At 39.6% G+C, this 18824-nt stretch overlaps 5 protein-coding genes across 5 annotated transcripts; all 5 read left to right on the top strand.

The window, feature by feature from the left end:
* Positions 1-30: 30 nt before the first annotated feature.
* Positions 31-7000, top strand: c9h2orf80 (chromosome 9 C2orf80 homolog). The gene is made up of 9 exons (XM_026143843.1): positions 31-260; positions 2704-2775; positions 2863-2944; positions 3034-3116; positions 3347-3437; positions 3576-3653; positions 3760-3847; positions 4800-4900; positions 6778-7000. Exons 2-9 carry the CDS (start codon positions 2735-2737, stop codon positions 6844-6846), a joined length of 633 nt encoding a protein of 210 aa, XP_025999628.1. The 5' UTR covers positions 31-260; positions 2704-2734; the 3' UTR covers positions 6847-7000.
* A 2129-nt stretch (positions 7001-9129) lies between these two features.
* LOC113007370 (gamma-crystallin M2-like) lies at positions 9130-10885 on the top strand. Its single transcript, XM_026143844.1, has 3 exons — positions 9130-9215; positions 9482-9724; positions 10493-10885. Exons 1-3 carry the CDS (start codon positions 9204-9206, stop codon positions 10766-10768), a joined length of 531 nt encoding a protein of 176 aa, XP_025999629.1. The 5' UTR covers positions 9130-9203; the 3' UTR covers positions 10769-10885.
* Positions 10886-11532: 647 nt separating this feature from the next.
* On the top strand, positions 11533-13283 carry LOC113008448 (gamma-crystallin M2-like). Its single transcript, XM_026145873.1, has 3 exons — positions 11533-11712; positions 11790-12032; positions 12933-13283. The coding sequence occupies exons 1-3, from the start codon at positions 11704-11706 to the stop codon at positions 13203-13205; spliced, it is 525 nt and encodes a 174-aa protein (XP_026001658.1). The 5' UTR covers positions 11533-11703; the 3' UTR covers positions 13206-13283.
* A 538-nt stretch (positions 13284-13821) lies between these two features.
* LOC113008106 (gamma-crystallin S-1-like) lies at positions 13822-16001 on the top strand. The gene is made up of 3 exons (XM_026145265.1): positions 13822-14035; positions 14234-14476; positions 15568-16001. The coding sequence occupies exons 1-3, from the start codon at positions 13913-13915 to the stop codon at positions 15838-15840; spliced, it is 639 nt and encodes a 212-aa protein (XP_026001050.1). The 5' UTR covers positions 13822-13912; the 3' UTR covers positions 15841-16001.
* A 525-nt stretch (positions 16002-16526) lies between these two features.
* LOC113008105 (gamma-crystallin M2-like) lies at positions 16527-17656 on the top strand. Its single transcript, XM_026145264.1, has 3 exons — positions 16527-16624; positions 16725-16967; positions 17286-17656. Exons 1-3 carry the CDS (start codon positions 16616-16618, stop codon positions 17559-17561), a joined length of 528 nt encoding a protein of 175 aa, XP_026001049.1. The 5' UTR covers positions 16527-16615; the 3' UTR covers positions 17562-17656.
* Positions 17657-18824: the final 1168 nt, after the last annotated feature.

Raw genomic sequence — 18824 nt, 5'->3', positions numbered from 1 at the left:
TGCTCTCTGTGTTTCTACCTACCCTGCTTCACTTGTTTCCTTGGGATGTCTGGTTTGGTAATGATCAGACTGACAGGTCTGTTGTAAATTATTCAGGCTATGCTGTTCATCTGAGAAGTCTGCTGGACGTTGATGTTAAAAGCTTGTGTCCCACCTAGAAAGGTTAAAGCATTCAGTGTCGCATGACTGCAGTCGTCTATGTTTAGGATTTTGTATGATCGTGTCAGGTGAAGTACTGTAATCTCCTTTTGACCAGTTGAGTGAGTATCTTTCTTGAAAACACGTGCATGTGTTTAATGTGTTGCTGTTTGTTCTTTGTCTTTATCTAAAATGTGCTACACGGGGAAAAGGAATTCTAGTTTGGATTCGGAAATCATTGATTAGAGAGGAAGTGAGCCCAGTAAGGGTGTCAGGTTGTCTGTGAGATCATCAGTTAATCAATCCTGTATTTTAAGTGAACTGCCTGATGCAAGCTCATTGCCACCCTGATAGATTAAGACAGCGGTCTCCACCACCCGGGCCACGGACCGGTACCGGTCCATGAGTCGTTTGGTACTGGGCCGCGAGAGTTGAGGCTGTGATATTTATGGTTTTCGTGGTTTTTTTTAATCGTTAGCTTGGTTTCCCTGGTTCTTTACCCGTGTAGTTGTGTGTATTATTCTGAAAGAAATGTTTACACGTTACCATAGCGACTAGAGACCATTATGGGGCAGAGAGGAAATGCTCCTCCTGAAATGCGCCAACAACATTGAGAGTTGGCGCATCTCAGGGGGAAGCTGATAATAAAGTGACACAGTGAACTCGCGTTTATCATTATATTTACAAAATACCACAGTTTTTGCTTGGTCGTAACATTTTATTTTGTTGTATTTGTCTGCGACACCTTTAAGGCCGGTCCGCGGAAATACTGTCTGAGATTAAGCCTTTCCTTGGGGACCACTGGATTAAGAGATAAACTATCCAATCTCATCTGATAGAATTCACATCTACTTGCTTTGTTCCACTAAAGTATGTTTTGGTATTAATTTTAAAGGATTGAAATGGCTATTTGTCCCACGTCAGTTTTTGCATACTAATCGTTAATAACAAAATGTTGCAAATGTATTAAAAATCAACAACTAAAATATCTAATTTATAAAGGTATTTAGACCTTTAGTTGAGAAATTTTTGGAAGCCACTTTGCGTTTTGGTCTTGTGTTGCCTGTTTGCATAGATCATTCTGGGAACTTAACCAATGCAGAGGCTGGTTGGGCACATCAGTGAGCAGTCCTGCAGGAAGACGACAGTGCAAACTTGAGCCATGATGGCTTTGAGTGCCGGCAGAATGGTGACTGCCTATAGACCAAGACCTTAAGTTGTCTAGAGGATTTGCACGCCTGGTTGCGGACAGTATATCTTATTTCCAATGACAAAACTTCTTGAGCTCCTTCACATAGGATGGGTGGTGTCAGTAAACTGGCATCATAAGTCTCTCTAACGCAGGGGTCTCAAACTCCAGTCCTCGAGGGCTGGTGTTCTGAAACCTTTCCACATGTCCCTGTTGCAACACACCTGAATACAATTAGTAGGTCATTAGCAAGAGTCTAGAACTTGACTGAACTGCCACCTCAGCATGCTCTATACTTCTATAGAGTCCTGGTAATGACCTATTAACTGTATTCAGGTGTGTTGCAACAGGAACACATGAAGTTTCAGGATACCGGCCCTCGAGGAGTGGAGTTTGAGACCCCTGCTCTAACGTGGTCTGTAGGTTTAAAGCACAGGTGTTAAAGGGCCAGTGTGCTGCAGGTTTTCGATGTGTCCTTGATCCAATCCAACACAGCTGATTCAAATGGCTAAACTACCTCCTCAACATGTCATGAAGTTCTCCAGAAGCCTGGTAATGAACTAATCATTTGATTAAGGTGTGTTGACCCAGGGTGCTATCTAAAAGCTGCAAGACACCAGCCCTCGAGGCCTGGAGTTACACACCCCTGGTTTAAAGCATTGGCGTTATACTACCACTACCTTGTTTCACTCTAAGGATGGTATCAGCACACACACTGCCTCTAGTTTATTAGTGCAAAGAGTTTATATTTTTTGTAATCCTTTTCCATGTGCTCACAGAGGCCTTTCAGAGCTTTCTGACAAACACAAAAGCTGATACGGTACCCTGTTAAGGAATTATATTCATGTCAAAAACTGCAGGTGAGAAAAAACGCAGCCAGGAGCAAATAATTTCATTTCATGGGTGCAGATATTCATTGCCACTCAATCAATTACATTCTTTGTGTATAAATTCAATAACCTGCAGGTGTAGAACTCAGCAGCCACACACATAGAGAAGCCATCATGCATGCAACATCGAATTCTATAACTTTCTTGCACAGTCTTCTGTTTATCGAGGATTGGTTCCTGGTAAGTTGGTCCTTTCCCTGGTGTGCACTATTTCTGCTCAAACTGGCCAGATGCCCATCTCTATGAAGTCTCCCAGTGACTGGAGAATTCAATAAAAATGAACAGGAGGCACATCAAAGGGTCTGAATATGTTAACTGAAACATTAAAAGCATGGTTTCACATTCAGTTAGGTTACATGTTGTTAGGAAAATTACACTTTTATCATTCAAAAATGAATAAAACAACAAATTGCACAAAACTCTGAGGTGACTAGTTAAGATGTAGAAGATGTACTGTGGACTCTACATGTGTTGATTTCTCTGCAGGAGTCCTAGATGAAAGGATTTCATTCAGAAAATGGAGGCAAACAAGCTCAAAAGAGATGTTGAGGCCCTTATGTGAGTGGATGCTAAAATGTTACAAAGCATACCGTGCAGTCGGTAAGTAAACTGGCAACTGGTTCATTTTCTCCTGTTCCCAAACAGAGACAACTACATTGGACAGAAACTTAGGGAAGACGCCTTTGATCCGAAGGGCAAGGGAACTTTCACAGCGCTGGATGACTTGGTAAAAACTCAGCAGAAGCAACCAATGCTAAAATAATGTTTTAATGTATAACTAAGTAGAGCTGGCAACTTCTGTGTGACATGTTGTAGGCTCACTATGATCTTGCAATCAGTGTTGCCCTTTGGTGGCTGGAGAAGAAGGAAGGACGACATGTGCTCGACAGAGAGATCATGTACGTTTTCTGTTTTTTAAAGTTAAACGTTCTATCATTGATAATCCTGAATTATGTTTATTATGCTCACAAAATTTAGTAAAAATTAAATAACAAGTATAAAAATAAACAAAACTTTGGTAAAAGCAGCTGTAATAACACATGATGCCGTACAGTGCTTTTACAAAGGCAAATGAATAGAGTCAGTTGGTGGATTGGTTGCCTTTCATCACCTTCCTCCTGCACCACAGTGGAGCAACATGCAGTTTAGGAAGTGCCCAGTATCCTAATCGCTTAGAGCGGGAGGCTATGATCTTGTCATCCTTTGCTGGGATTATTATGGTAAGGATTTTTACATGTAAATGCAACTTTTAATAAATCTAAAAGCTGAAGGTAAACTCTCGAAAAACCTTCCTGAAAGTACTTTGATGCACTTAATGCCTAAACTGCTTATTTTAGCTGTTGTGTGTTTCTGTTTAGAGTAGCCTGCCAGTGGAGGAAATCTTGACTCTGTACAGGTGTAAACCAGCCGCTTCATACCCCAACCAGAAGTCCAAGGTACAAAAGTGTCCTAGTTAGGAAAGTGGCTGCAACTGTTTTATCCTTTTTGAAACATAATTTTGCCTAAAAACATTTCATTCCTTTTTCTTTTTCTTAACCCAAGGGCTCAATTGTCTATCCCATCACTCTATCCTATCATCCGTTTGCAATACTTGGATCCTACAAGGCCGTGTACCACTCCAAGAAACACAGTAAGTGTGTGTTGTCTGGTTTAGCCTTTATGGTAGTGACAAGAGAATAAAGATACAAATTGTTTCTCAAATGGGAATCAAATAGATTTCTATACAATTAAACTGCTTTGTACAACCAAAGCGGGCGCGAGTTGCTGGCAACTTTAATACAGTCTATACTTGAAACAAGTCTCAAAACGGAGTGCGTCTGGTGCTTGGCAAGAATATTTAGATTTTATGAGTACATATAAAATATAAGCAACTTAAAATAAGATTTTCTTTTCTTTTTTTTACTCTTTCTGGAGACACACTCCTCAACAGATAAATGAGTATAGCAAAACCTCTCTGACCTCTTAGTAGTGTACTCAGCAGTATTTATCTTGAGTTTCCTGGGAAACTTTAAGTAAAAAAACAAAACAAAAAAAAACAAAAGCAAGAACTTTTCCTTCTTTTGAGTTTTAATCTTCTTTGATCTGTGTTTTGTTTCTTTAAACAATATAGACAACATCATCAACAATGTACTATTCTGTCGACATGAACTTTTATGACTTCTGTTTTGTTTTTTCTTTGATTTTTTGCAAAAAGTGCTCTTTTGCCAAACGTTATTCTTTAAAAGTATTTATCAGTTTGCAGAATGTTTGATTTTTGAGCCAAGTAGAAATATAAGGAATACAAAACAGAAGCACTCAAACATGTACTTCAGTTCAGTAGTGACTGAGTAAAGCTATTCTGCAGACTCAGGCTGACTGCAATTGACAGCAGTTATTTGCTGGGAGGCAGGTTTGCTCCTACCAGGTGACCAGTGAGCAAAAATGGTTTCAAACCAGTTGGTTGCTTCAAATGCCAAATGTGAAAGAAAATTCATTCCAATCATCCTGGGAGGTTTTTCAATCTAGTGTGACTGAGCCATTAATATTCTGAAGGACTGTTTTTTGTTTTGTTTTTTGAAAACCCCAAAACGAAACTCTTGCAGATCAGAAGCTGAAACGATGGCTGTCCGGGCAGACAAAGGCAAGTGCTCCACCGAAGCAAGTTTCATCTTCGTTTTCCACTTCATCTCAGTCCTTCATCAGTGTGAGTACCGTATCTGAGCAATCACCATATGTGTGGTAGGCAAAATAAGAACTCTAAAAGATCTCTAAATACCAAGGAAAAATACTTCAGTAGTCAGTACAAATCATGTAAATGGCTCCTGTGTTTCCCATCATATACCATATACAACATGCAGATATGTTTTAAACTTTTAACCACTTGCTAAACTCAGCTGCATACTCTGTTTTATTAACACCTGCTGCTTACTAAGTCTCGTTGTGTGCAACCCCCACCTCCCCCCCCAATTACAAATAAAGACAAGCAGCTTTATTTCAATGATGAAAGTAAAGTGAAGGTTGCATCTTCAAGAGACAGTAGCTTCAGCACATCAGACACACCTCGATATTTAATAATCTGACATCAAGCAGATTATTAAAGACTGCCTTTATTGTACATAGAGCCAAATTAAAATAATACTCTATGGTGCCATGGTATAAGACAAGATGTTGACTAAAACACGAGACGGTAGCACGTAGAATAAATAAAATCACACCTTTTAGGTTTTTTTCTTATTTAACATCCGCACCGCCTGCTGAAACAACCTTTTGCTAAATCTGGACGTGTGAGTCTTGGCCTATAACACCTGCCATAGATGATGGCCCGGGTGAGTGAAGTCCTGGACAATTTTGGTATTTCTGCTGAGGTAGCGTGATATGGCACTCTCCTCCAGAAACAAGCAGTCAGTTCTTTTCTGTGCAGTTCTTATCGCTCATTCCTGCACTTTCTTTTGGAAGTTGCAGTGGTGTTGGCCGACCAGGAGAGGTCCTCGTATATGAAACCCCCAGGATGTCTGCACCCTTCCTACGCGTGCTCCATTTATACAGAGGGGCAGAACTGTGTCATATTTCCTCCACTAATAATGCAGTTGTCTTTGTGGTGATGAGTCTCTGGTTATTCACCAAGAATCACTCAGATAGTCTTCATAGCTCTTCTCTGTATGCTGACTCATTTCTTGTGATAAGCTTAATGATGGTTGTGTCTAATTTAATTATGGTGTTATAGGAGCGGACAGGTACGCAGTGATGGAGTAGTAGAGGTGAGGACCTAGTTTGACTGTCTGTGAACGGCTGGTGAGGAAGTCTTTGGTCCTGTTGCCGATGGGGATCGAGAGGCCAAGTCATGTAGCATGCTGATTAGCATGTCCACAGGATGTCCAGCTCTGTGTTCCAGGTGGTTTAGTGCTGTGTGGATGGTGATGGCCTCTTCGGTGGGTCTGTTAGCTTTGTGTGCAAACTGATGTGAGCTAAATGTGGAAGAGAGGCTGGTTTTGATATGATGCAGGACCAGTGTCTCAAATCACCTCTTAATCAGTTAGGTAAATGTAGCTGACTTTATGCATTTCTAGAGCTGACTGACCTGAACGCACATCCTATTCCTGCAGAGTGAATCTATGAAATCTTTTGGCCTCAAATTGGAAGAAGAAACAATTTAGTTCCTCCGTGTTGCCATTCAGATGTTGCAGATGTTCCCTTTGTTGTTGTAGTCTTCATCAGACCTTTCTTGAGTTGTTACATGTCAGGTGGTCCTCAGTGCCACTGTTGTAGGCCCTCTTAGTCTCCTGTAAATACAGTTTGGGTAATGCGGTTCTTTTTTTCTTAGTATTCCCACATTTCCCTGACCTCATGGCATTTTCAGTCTAAGTTAAGGAAAAGTGATTAGGAAAAGCGATAGGAAGTAATTTTGAAATGTTCAACATCAGTCCAGAAATATTTCAGAGAAAAGACTAGGCTTTGAAATGGCCAAAGCCAAGAAGGAAATATTTGAACAGTAATTTCTTTTTCCAACGTCTGCATTGAAAATCCTCTGCTGCCACCCTGTGGATCTAAAAAGACCTCCCATACGCTCTGCTTCACTTTTAGGAAAGCAGTGATGTTCACCAGGAAAGGACTGAGCACTATGAAAGCTCGCAAGAGTCTCTGCACAACTGACGTCAACCTCCAGCAGCTGCCAGAAGTAGAGACATTGAGCTGGAGCAATAATACTAACATGAAATGGTAAAACTGCTCAGTTGAATGTTAACGTACTCAACTAAAAATGTCACTTAAACTCAAAAATGCACTTGAAGTACTCAGAAATAAAAGAGACATAAACAGAGAAGTATTTTCTGTCAACTGGGCTCTGTGTTATTTGATAATGCATTATATGAATAAGTTGTTACTACATTCAATGTCATGCTTTAATGTGTTTCCTTCACTCTGTACTCCTCGCAAAGTGCCATACCAGACTGTGTTGGTGGAGTTTATGCGATTATGGAGGTCTGATGACCTGAAGCACAACTCCATGCTTCTTGGTCAAACAGCCTTTGGTGATGCTGGAGATGTGCAATGACTCAAACTACTGATGGTCTCACTGGAGTCAGAGATTTTTAAAAATATATTATTTACCCAGGAAAAATACAACTCTTGGAGTTAAAAATGGCTTGTCCTCACCAAGAAAGACACAGCTCATACACAAGGTCAGGGTTTACTGATTTTCATATTTGATATGACCTTGACCTAATTTTCATCAAAATTAAATTGGCTCAACCTGTCACTGGTATCTATCTGGACTGGACTTCTTTAAGTTGTTTGAAGACGTTTTTATTTCTCATCCAAGAGGTTTCTTCAGTTCTAAAACCAAAAGGTGGAGAGTCCCGGATATTTAAACCCTAGTAGGGATTGGTAAATGGACTGATCCTTATATAGCAATTTTCTACTTTATCTGAGCACTCAAAGTGCTTTACACAACTTGTCACACCAGTACTTTTCCCCCCTAAGCACTTACTATCTAACATTCCTACATACCCCGATGGATGCATCAGAGAGCAACATGGGGTTAGTATCTTGCCCAAGGATATTTGGCATGTAGACTGCGATCAAACCGCAAACCTCCCAGTTAGTTAGTAGGTGACCTGCTCTACCACCTGAGCTACAGCCACCCTCAGGATCGATTCTGTGAAGGGTCGTTGAAACACTATTGATCATGTATGTCATCAAAAGGTCCAGGGTGTGAAAAAAAGGCGTGGGTCATTACCAACAGAGGTTTCGGGAGACACCTGTGTGACAACCTCAACCTCTCATGTACCTATTGAAGTCACCTGATGAGTTGGGGTTGAGGCGCCTGGGAAGGGATCTCAAAACTGGATTGTAGGTGGCAGACAGTGTGTCGTAGGCCTCTGTTCAATGACGGTCATTCACAGTAGACATAGAGGCCTGTTTCAGTCCTTTTTCAAACCATCTTTCTTCTCTGTCCAAAATGTGAACGCCGGGAACCTTTAAAAGAGTCAACTCTATCCTTTAGGTGCAGATATACAGCTGAGCCTTGTCCCGTCGAGGTGGCATGCGTTTGTGGAGTGGCTGTTTGGTTTCTCCCATGTACAAGTCTAGGCACTCCTCATAGCATACAGCAATATAAGTTTATGCTTTTGACAAGATTCACTTATTACCTGTTAAACAATCCAGTTTTGTCTTTGATGAAAACAATGAAATCATTTTTGTTACCTCGGGTTATGTTATTAATTTAGAGAATCAGTTTGTGGATAAATGATTATTGTAGGTTTGTTACCTTGCAGTATAAACTACCCTGATGCAACTGTTGTTGCGGCTATATAAATACAATTGAATTGTTATAGAAATGTAAGAAAATCTCAAATGATTGACTTTTAGAATCAGTCCTAATCCATGCCCAGTAATATTTAGAAGCATTCGTTACCATTGTAAGAGAAAAACTGGATATTTGGTATCTCTTTACAATTACATATCAGATTGTTTGTAGAGTTACTAAAACTGTCAAATAAGTGTACCTGAATACAAACTCCAAAGTGACACAAAGTAAAAGCACCTAAATATCACTTTGGTACTGATATTGACTTTACACTGAAGGTGCCTGGTCCCATTTTCCTCATACAAATAAAACACACAAATCCACATTTTTCTTTTTTGGAATTTCTGCAAATGTTTATAGAGGCTGATTCATTTTGTGATTACCTCTGACATTCTGCGAGCAAAGATTAATCTCCTTGATGAGTGGATAAAATGTGTCTCTAATGTCCATATCAATAAAGAGGGCACAGTGGGTCAGTAATTTGCCTGGTAGGACTTTTGCATTGATGATTCAGGGATTTTCGCTGTATGCGCAGGATCAAGACTCTTGGCAACGATGCCAGTACGTTAAATCCCCACTCATTGAAAAAACAGCTAAAGTGGGATCTGCTAACCCTTTGATTGAGGTTTATATAGCGGGGCTCTGGTGCCGCTTTGTGAGACCACCATTTTTCTGTAGGTGACTGGCTCCAGCACACTGCAGGATGAGTAGTAAGGTAAGAGAGATTCATTTTGTTTAGAAGTGGGCTTCTTCAAGCTGACAAGTTGTGTTGCAGCTTCTCAAATAATGATTAGGTTCTAAAAACTAAACTGCCAGACACACCGACAAACTGACAGTGCCTTTAACTGACTTTAACAACCCATGACATGATCAACACTACCAGAATCACACATACAGGCTCGACTGAAATCTGTAGTACAGCATCACCAGACTTGGCTGTGACTGCCTCTGTCCACCCTCCTCCTCCTCCCCTGGCTTTAGATCATATTCTATGAGGACAGAAACTTCCAGGGTCGCTCGTATGAGTGCGACACCGACTGCCCTGACATGCACCCCCACTTCAGCCGCTGCAACTCTATCAAGGTGGAAAGTGGTTGCTGGGTGCTGTATGAGAAGCCCAACTACACTGGCTACCAGTATGTTCTGACCAGAGGCGAGTACCCAGACTACCAGCGCTGGATGGGCTACAACGACACCATCCGCTCCTGCCGTACCTTCTCCTATGTGAGTGAACAGGAAACTATGTGCAGTTAATACTATGAAAAATGTCATTTGAGAATTACATTTTCTGACTTAGAAGTGGTTTTATGTCATTATTTAGATGATTAAACCACTGATTTTTACTGTTTTCTATGTGCACAAGCCAAATAACATGATTAAAATATTAGATATTTTTTCCTTCCAACTAAAGTTGCACTTTAATAAGAGTTTAGATTTAGTTGCTGAAAAGTGCTTTCCCTGTAAAGAATCTACATGAAATAGTTCAAGGTCAGGTGTAGGAGAAGGTAATGTTTGGCAAACAAGTAAATAAAAGTCAATTATAAATGTCAAATAAGTTGTTGTTGTTGCTGTTTTCTCATAATTATGACACATTGTAAAACTGTATTAAATCAGGTTCCATGTATTATCTGTATATTATTATTTTTTATTTTAAGCACGTCTATGTTTAACTATTCTTTTGATGTGGCACGACAAATAAATACCAGCCTCTGACATTACTTAATGAAATTTTATTTGCTCACATGCAGATATCACTGAACAAGGCCAATGTAGGCCAACATTTAGATGATATATTAATGCAGTCCTACAAATTTAAAATAAAAAAATACCCAATGGTTTTGACATTTTTTTTTTTTTTAGACACATTTATTTTTTAAGAGTAAGCTATGTCAATTTCCAATAAATCTTCCCCTCACACACACCCATACAGAGCTGCAGAGGTACTGATGCTACTCTAATTTTGTGTTTTACCTTACTGCTATGTTCATCCAGACCAGCGAGGGGCCCTACCGCATGCGCATCTACGAGCGACCCAACTTCCAGGGTCAGATGATGGAGTTCAGTGAGGACTGCGAGTCGGTGCAGGATCATTTTCGGAGCCGTGACATCTATTCCTGCAATGTCATGGACGGCTACTGGACCCTCTACGAGCACCCAAACTACCGTGGCAGGCAGTACTTCATGAAGCCCGGGGAGTACCGCAAGTTCAGTGACTGGGGGGCCACCTGCGCCACCACTGGCTCCTTCCGCAGAATCACAGAGTTCTAATCTGGATTGAATCGCTATAGAAAAACAAAACGAAATAAAAATGGTAACGTGTCTCAGCGATTGACTTGGCATTATTAAGATATAACTTCCTAAATAAATGGAGCTGTTGTTAAACTACTTTCTGTGCTTTCTTTGTTACTGACTGATTTAACTAACATCACATGAAATGACACATAAATTTTGTGGAAACATTTCCAGCATTTAAGTATCATCATTTATTATATGGACATTCCACACATTGACACATTTATTTGAAACCTTAATAGTTTCCTGTGCCAGAATGAGCCTTTATCTCATTTTGACATACTTGCACATTCAATAAGGAGGTTGCCATGTGGCATTAATATAATTAAAATGAACATGGCATTGTTCTGCTTAATTTTTACTGCATAAAATTTAGTGAAATTGCAGCAGAGAGTTTTAGAACACACTCACTGGCACGAGTGTCTCTAACTCTTTGTAATAAGGTAATTATTTACTTTCTGAATTCTCCTGATTAAAAAAAGGGCTAATTTTTGGTGTAATGTTTGTTGGAAGTACGGTTTTTAGTTTTTCTAGTAGTCAGTCTCACTCCTACAGAAAATTATAAATCAATATCAACACACACCAGCAAAAAGAAACGTTTTATAGGCATTTACTCACCCTTCATACTCTGAATCCAGCCCATTTAAAGCAAACACATGAAGATTGAAAGACCTGTGACTGTTCCAGCGCCTGCACATGTTGTAGCTCTTGCTGGAAGCTGTATGGCATCTGTTAACCTGAACACAGGACATGACAAACAGGAGTGGGAAGACTCTTGTAATATTTCTGCTGACACCACGCCTCATTTAAATAACACCAACTGCTCCTAAAAGGGTATTGTATATAAAGATGGAAGCTAATTTTAGGATTTAAAAACGCAGGAAGAAGTTTGACCAACAACAGCAGGCATTATGGGAAAGGTTTGTATGTCGTTTTACATGACGGATATCTGTAGATCAAAAATGATCTTACATGCCTTTTTCTGTCCCTCGGTCAGATCATCTTCTATGAGGACAAGAACTTTGGAGGCCGTTACTATGAGTGCATGAGCGACTGTGCCAACTTGCACTCTATGTTTGACCACTGCCGCTCCATTAGAGTGGAAAGTGGCATGTTTATGATCTATGACCGTCCGGGCTACGCGGGAAACCAATACTTCATGAGGAGGGGAGAGTACTCTGACTACATGGGCATGACCGGCATGAATGACTGTGTCAAATCTTGTCGCATGATCCCCTCGGTAAGAACCTCAGTAAAATACCATCACTGTGTCATACTGCATCTTAACCTCTTACAATAATAGATTCAGCGCACAGAAAAACATACACAAACTATTCAATGATTTTCTTTTTCGATTAAAAAAGTAACTACTCTGAAATTAGAAATGAAGGTGATTTCACTTAAACTAAAGAGGTCACTGCTGACTGCTCCAAAGCTGATAAAGTGCTGCTTTTGTGCTCTTCTGTTAATTCTAATGTTTTAAATTTTGCTTGCTTGTCCTCCAACATAACTGCCAAGCAGCAGACTGTATACTTGACTTTTAGCATGTAGCATCAGCCAATAAATGGGCTAATTTTGCTACAGCAATCTGTGTTCAGAGGTGTTTTTGGTTTAAAAAATATAAACTATCCTATCCCACCAGAGAACTTTTGTTTTCTGGGTAGAGGACCATGATGTAATATCCTTTTCGTCAACCATAGTAGCCACACGCTAGCTTGTTACTGTCTTTTTTCTCCCGTTTTATGGACAGTGGCAAGCTGGGTAAATTGTTAAGATGTATTAGAGTGAAAATCAGTCTGTTAATTGCACTGGTTTACATTATCAGATACTTGTGATACTTGTAATACATAATACTTGATATTAATATTTCATTTTTAAAAAGTATGGTGGTACTGGTATGTTAACATTAATTAACACGTACCATGCCTACCAGTGGTGTAGAGTAGAAATGGCCTAGAAACAGGCATCAGTGTTTACTCTCTTCTTTTAGTGCCAGTATCTATGCTAAGCTAGGCTAAGCAGCTTATTGCAGATATTTTATTAGGTATGTGGTGCATCATCTAACTCACAGCTATGCACATGAACAGATTTCACAAAAAACAAACCTAATGTGACCGTTTGACTTTCCTGACCTCTGCAGCACAGTGGCAGCTTCAGGATGAGGCTGTATGAGCATTTCGACATGGAAGGTGGAATGATGGAACTGACGGATGACTGTCCTAATCTCATGGACCGTTTCCGCCTCTCCAACTTCAACTCCTGCAATGTGATAGATGGCCACTGGCTGATGTATGAGCAACACCATTACAGGGGGCGCCACTACTACCTCTCACCTGGCCATTATAGGAGCTTCAGCAACTGGAACGCCATTAGCTCCAGGGTTGGGTCCATCCGACGTCTCATGGATTTATAAAGACGGAAGGACAGTTCTTGTGAAATGTCTACTCTTTGCCTTGTTTTACACACTGAATAAAATGGCATCAGTGCTCAAGTGTACTCCGTTTTGTTTTTGCTCTCTGCATCTAGAGGGCATCTTTCCCCAGGAGAATGTGCTGGGCTTGTGGCCTGACATCCTAACTCTCATAAGAGGATTGAATAAAATCATTCAAGCACTAACACTTTTCTCACCCAGGCTCAAGTGTTATCTATTGGACCTTTGTGTTTGTTTAGACATGAGAAAATATCCTACAAATTAACACAAGCATTTTGAAAGGTTGTCAGTAAAAATGTAAACATTGTTTCTATTTTGGTCAGAAATAAAGCTCACCACCAGATGGCAGTGGTAGAATAAAAATTACATAAAACACAAACTATCATTCTGTTGACAAAAACACAGACAGACTCATTTCTACCATGGGAAAAAATATTCTAATCAAGTAGCTCCAAACAAAACAACTGGAGGTTTTTATGAATGTAAACATTTAGAAGATATCTTGGTGAACGTGGGTGGAGCATAAACCCTCAGTCTGAGGTAAATTTTAGCAGTGCAACAACAAACAGCACCCATTCAGAGTTGACATTGGACCAGTCAGCGCTCACCTGTACATACATAATCCCCAAACATCTCTTCAGGATAACACAACGGCACAAATGCCAAAGATTCCTGGCATTACAATATGAATGACACGTGCAGAGTCTGCATTTCACATTCACTATATATGTAACAGGTTTGAGTCTTCAAAGAGCTGGATGGATCATACAGAGACTAGGCACAGGGCAGGAGAAGCAGCCAACATGGGGAAGGTAAAAATGACAGTTTTGGGCAAACAAGCAGGTGGGGTACGAAATGCTAATAGGCTTCCTGAGTGTTCACAACTTGTACCGAGATGTCCATTAAAACCATGAAAATGCTTGTAATACTCAAGCAAATATGATAATATTTGTTTCCAATGAACATATTTGCAGTGCAAACACTGAAAAATATATGATTTGTATGTTTAGATTATCTTCTATGAGGACAACAACTTCTCTGGGCACCATTTTGAGTGCTGTAATGACTGTGAGGACTTGTTAAGCCGACTCAGCCGCTGCAACTCAATCAAGGTGGAGAGTGGTTGCTTCATGATCTATGAAAAACCCAATTACTCTGGTAACCAGTACTACCTGAAGAGAGGAGAGTATCCGGACTTCCATCACTGGATGGGTGTCAACGAGTCTGTCAGCTCCTGTCGTCACATCCCTACGGTGAGCTACTGTTAGTTGGCCAAACCCAGCCTTATACATTCGCTAGAGTTCACACTGCCTCTTGATAGATTGTGAGAATGTAAACTAACCAGACCTAACTTTTATTGAAACAATTTTTAAACCTTTGTTTTTAAAATGTATTTCAAGATTTTGCAAACACTTTTTAACCTACAGGTTTAAAAACAGTCTCCATTATAGACTCATTTATAATCTTAGCTGCCGTTCTGTTTTTAATATTTTCTAAGTAATAGCATATTATGTCTAATTTACTTATTCCAAGCTGTTATATAAATCAAATGGATCTTTATACAAGAGGGTGCATCTTAATTGTTGCTATTGATCTTCCAAAAACAACTGTTGTAGGACTAATTTTGCCTTTGGTGTAATATATTTTAAATGTTAGCATGATTTCACTGTTCTTTCACCTTAAAGAAAGGCTAAATAAGTATTTGAATTTAATTTTACTTTGGATTTTCTTTGAAGAAAATGTAAAAAGAGGGTAACTTTTACCATGAAAATGGTCAAATCAGATATGAATACATGACGTTTTGCTAATTATAACTTTATTTAAATAACTACAGAATTAGTCTGCTCTATAAAGGTGAATAAATGCTGACACAAATCTAATGCCTATCAAAACACTTTATAATGAAAATATCCATCCAGTCAATCTGTACCACAGTTTTTAGAGTCTTGAAGATGGGCTGGCCCAGGTACTGGATTTCCACTCACAGGTTTTGCAGACTCTAGTTGTAAATGAGCCATTAACACATGTTTTAAAGTCCACTTTAAGTATTTTTTGCCTTCACTTTTTGTGCAATCTGAGGAAGTGGAACTGTGTCTTTCATTTTGACCAAAGTAGGTACATTAGCATGTTTAGCTAGGTTAGCTAGCAAGCTAAAAACATATTATTTCATTGTCGTTCAAAAAATCAGTTTCCCAAACTCATTCAGTATTATTTCCTTGTAGCAAAATAGAAGATTCCATAATTACATTCGAGAGTCATTACAAATATAACAACTTTTTTTTTGTAGAGGTAGTTCCTGAAGGTGCAGCTGAGTAAATGATGACCATCTTTGATTCAAAACTAGGAGCCTGGGATGTTCAACATGCGCCTGTATGAGCGGATCGAGTTTGGGGGTCAGGTGATGGACCTTGTGGATGACTGTCCCAGTGTCATGGATCGCTTCCACGTTAATGACATCTTCTCCTGCAACGTGAAAAATGGCAACTGGCTCTTCTACGAGCACCCAAACTACCGGGGCAAGATGTACCTGATAAGGCCTGGAGAGTATAAGAGGTTCAGTGAGTGGGGTGGCAGGAGTGCCAGAGTCGGATCCATCAAACGCATCATGGACTATTGACCACTTTTGGTAGTTGCCAGAGCTACATGAACATTTTAGAGAGCCTTCATACTCAGATAATTATGCTTGCAACACTAAAGAAAGAAACAGAAAACAGTTTTTGTCACTTAATCAAAATACTACTGTCCTGCATCAGAACATTCCCTTATGTAAAGCTTGGGCTCACCATTGGACTCACCATTGTAATAAAGCAATTGCAAAATGGAGTCGTCATAGTCCATTCAGTTGTGAGGAGGACCTCATTTATCAAAGCATGATTTGTTAGTACTGTAACGTTTCAAACAAACAGATTAGTCCATGGTGGTAACCTGATCTGAGTAAGACATTTTTGTAAGTCCTTCATATGAAGTCATAGCCAACATGTTTGATACTTTAGAAATGTTGACTCACATAAAAAAAAACCCCCAACAAGCAAACAGCTGGCAGCTTGTGCAAATTATGTGCTGGCTCTATTAAATATCAGTATTATTCTGCTGATGTTGTGCAGGACTATGTGACTATCATCCTATTGTACAACAGCATTTTCGGGAAGAAATTGTGATGAACATGGAGGAAAGAACAATAACGACACACACCAAGAGTCATCTATACATAAACAGATTTTCCTATCTGCCCACCCCCACTTGTGATCCATCATCACTGTGGGGATATATTTAAATGACAATACTTTATGCTGTGCAATCACACAGCAGTCCTTTCTTTCTTTCTTTTTTATAAAGCACAGTAGCTTGGCTCAGGGACAGCACTGGTAATAGAGTCTGATGCCAACACAACCATGGGAAAGGTAAAGAAACTAAATGTTGTGGTTTTACAAAACTCCTGTTTTTGTGGCTTCTAACAGCACTCTGTAAAAAAGTGTCCGTGTGTGCCTGTTGCTTTTGCAGATCATTTTTTACGAAGACAGAAACTTCCAAGGGCGCTCTCATGAGTGCAGCAGCGACTGTGCCGATCTTCACACCTACTTCAACAGATGCAACTCCATCAGGGTGGAGAGTGGCTGCTTCATGGTGTATGAGAGGCCCAACTACATGGGCAATCAGTACTATCTGAGGAGAGGAGAGTACTCTGATAACCAGCGTATGATTGGCATTAATGACTGTGTCAGATCTTGCCGTATGATCCCACAGGTAGGTCATAATGACTTGCTTTAAGACTCTGTTATAACCCCATAATATCCATCAGGTTACCAGAAACCCATATTGGGTTACTGCTAAATGGGCAGATATTCAGAAACTATAAATTAATTTTAGCACCATAGAGTTTACTGAAAGCTCTTTTGCAAGATGTTAATAGACAAAAATATTATATTAAGGGACTAGTTTTTAAATCCTTATAGGTTACCCGGTCAACTCTTGCTTTTCAAAAATGTTTTAAGTAATTAAATGCATGTAAAGAAGGACCTGATTGGGGAGATTATAAGAGTTTTTTTTTTATTTCTTTGCTAGCACCAGGGTTCCTACAGGATGAGGCTTTACGAGCGTGCTGACATGACCGGGCAGATGCATGAGCTGGTCGATGACTGTCCAAATGTCCAAGACCAACTCAGCATGTCTGATTTCAACTCCTGCAATGTGATGGACGGCCACTGGCTACTGTACGACCAACCTAACTACAAGGGCAGAGTGTACTACCTGAGGCCTGGAGAGTATCGGAGGTACAGTGACTGGGGAGGCATCAGCCCAAGGATCGGCTCCATCAGAAGAATCACTGACTTCAACTGAAGTCGAGCTTCATTTAAATGCATCTTTCAGTGACTTGAATTGTCTGTATTCCCAATAAACTTTAACTGCTTAATAAAACAAGCATCTTTTATTTCCATGTATCACTACAAAACTTCATTAATATTTTGCAAAGGACCCTTAAGATGGCAGATGAGTTTTTTCTTGCAATCAAATGTTACAGAATGGAAAATAAGTACTCTTTGGGGCCAGTGGTGAAACAATTTATCTACCAGCTTCTGGGTAACTGGGCACTATAGTTTAATCTCCTCTATGCTTAGGCATACCATGGCAAACAATACCTCTCCCAGTTGGTTGGCTCGATAGGATTAGCTGGTCTGCGGTGGGAGAATTTATCCATACGATTAGTGTTAAACACTACGCTGCACGGTGTAGGAGAGGAAACTGATCCTGGACACCTCTGACAACAAATGACAAAATATGGAATAAACAATGTAAGAATGAGATTGATCTGGCAAAGATGGTAACATAAGCACATGTTTTTTAAACAGTTTAAATATAATGTCAGACACATTACACTGTTATGATTGACAGTTGCTTTGAAACAGCTCACAAGGACCAAAAACATTCATTATGCTAAAGATTGTCTTAAAGATTTTAAACAAACAACAAAAAACGTAAAAGTTAAACAAAATTTATCTGGAAAATAAGTATAATATAAACTTTAACTTTTTTAGTGATTGATAAACTACACTGCTAAGTGATATTAAATACAGAAACCGTAACATTTTCACATAAGTCTTACATTTGAAGAGAGAGGGAGAGGAAAAAAAGGCTCAAATCAAGGTGAAATTTACTATTGCACAGTTTTCAGCATAACAAAATGTTATAAGTAATTAATTATATTTGACTAGTGGCTGGTGGTAATACCAAGAAATAAAAATAATAGGAGTTATGTGTCCAGGTCCATTTCTCCTGTAGGGGGAGTCTTCAGAAAGTCAAATTACTGTGAGTAAGTAATCGTGAAAGTCCTAAATCATTTGAAAATAGTGAATTTTACATTGCTTAACATACAGTAAACTGTAAAAGTATATACAAAACTTCTGTTATCTTCTATGTCACATGAAGACTGGCAGCACAGTATACACATGCTTGTTTATTTGCATATGGTAGGGTTGCTCAGGTAGAGGGAGAGTAAATGGCTTCCTGCTCTGTTACACAACATATTTAATGCCAAAGCCCTGTTCCATATTGTTCTGCAGCTATTGTCCACTGGATGTGTGGATACCATACTAGTCTTTTCCT

Source organism: Astatotilapia calliptera, chromosome 16 (genome assembly GCF_900246225.1).
Source record: "Astatotilapia calliptera chromosome 16, fAstCal1.2, whole genome shotgun sequence".
In the NCBI taxonomy this organism is placed as follows: domain Eukaryota; kingdom Metazoa; phylum Chordata; class Actinopteri; order Cichliformes; family Cichlidae; genus Astatotilapia; species Astatotilapia calliptera.
The sequence above is the reverse complement of the archived record's forward strand: the minus strand, read 5'-3'. Positions and strand labels throughout refer to the sequence as shown.

Excerpts from the sequence above, each read along its gene's own strand:
- c9h2orf80 (XM_026143843.1), top strand. The coding sequence starts at position 2,735 with ATGGAGGCAAACAAGCTCAAAAGAGATGTTGAGGCCCTTAT. Across the intron at positions 3,117-3,346 it reads GTGCTCGACAGAGAGATCAT|TGGAGCAACATGCAGTTTAG; the intron begins GTACGTTTTCTG and ends CCTGCACCACAG. Across the intron at positions 3,654-3,759 it reads ACCCCAACCAGAAGTCCAAG|GGCTCAATTGTCTATCCCAT; the intron begins GTACAAAAGTGT and ends TCTTAACCCAAG.
- LOC113007370 (XM_026143844.1), top strand. Across the intron at positions 9,725-10,492 it reads CCTGCCGTACCTTCTCCTAT|ACCAGCGAGGGGCCCTACCG; the intron begins GTGAGTGAACAG and ends ATGTTCATCCAG.
- LOC113008448 (XM_026145873.1), top strand. Across the intron at positions 12,033-12,932 it reads CTTGTCGCATGATCCCCTCG|CACAGTGGCAGCTTCAGGAT; the intron begins GTAAGAACCTCA and ends TGACCTCTGCAG.
- LOC113008106 (XM_026145265.1), top strand. The coding sequence starts at position 13,913 with ATGACACGTGCAGAGTCTGCATTTCACATTCACTATATATGTAACAGG. Across the intron at positions 14,036-14,233 it reads AAGCAGCCAACATGGGGAAG|ATTATCTTCTATGAGGACAA; the intron begins GTAAAAATGACA and ends TTGTATGTTTAG. Across the intron at positions 14,477-15,567 it reads CCTGTCGTCACATCCCTACG|GAGCCTGGGATGTTCAACAT; the intron begins GTGAGCTACTGT and ends ATTCAAAACTAG.
- LOC113008105 (XM_026145264.1), top strand. Across the intron at positions 16,968-17,285 it reads CTTGCCGTATGATCCCACAG|CACCAGGGTTCCTACAGGAT; the intron begins GTAGGTCATAAT and ends TTTCTTTGCTAG.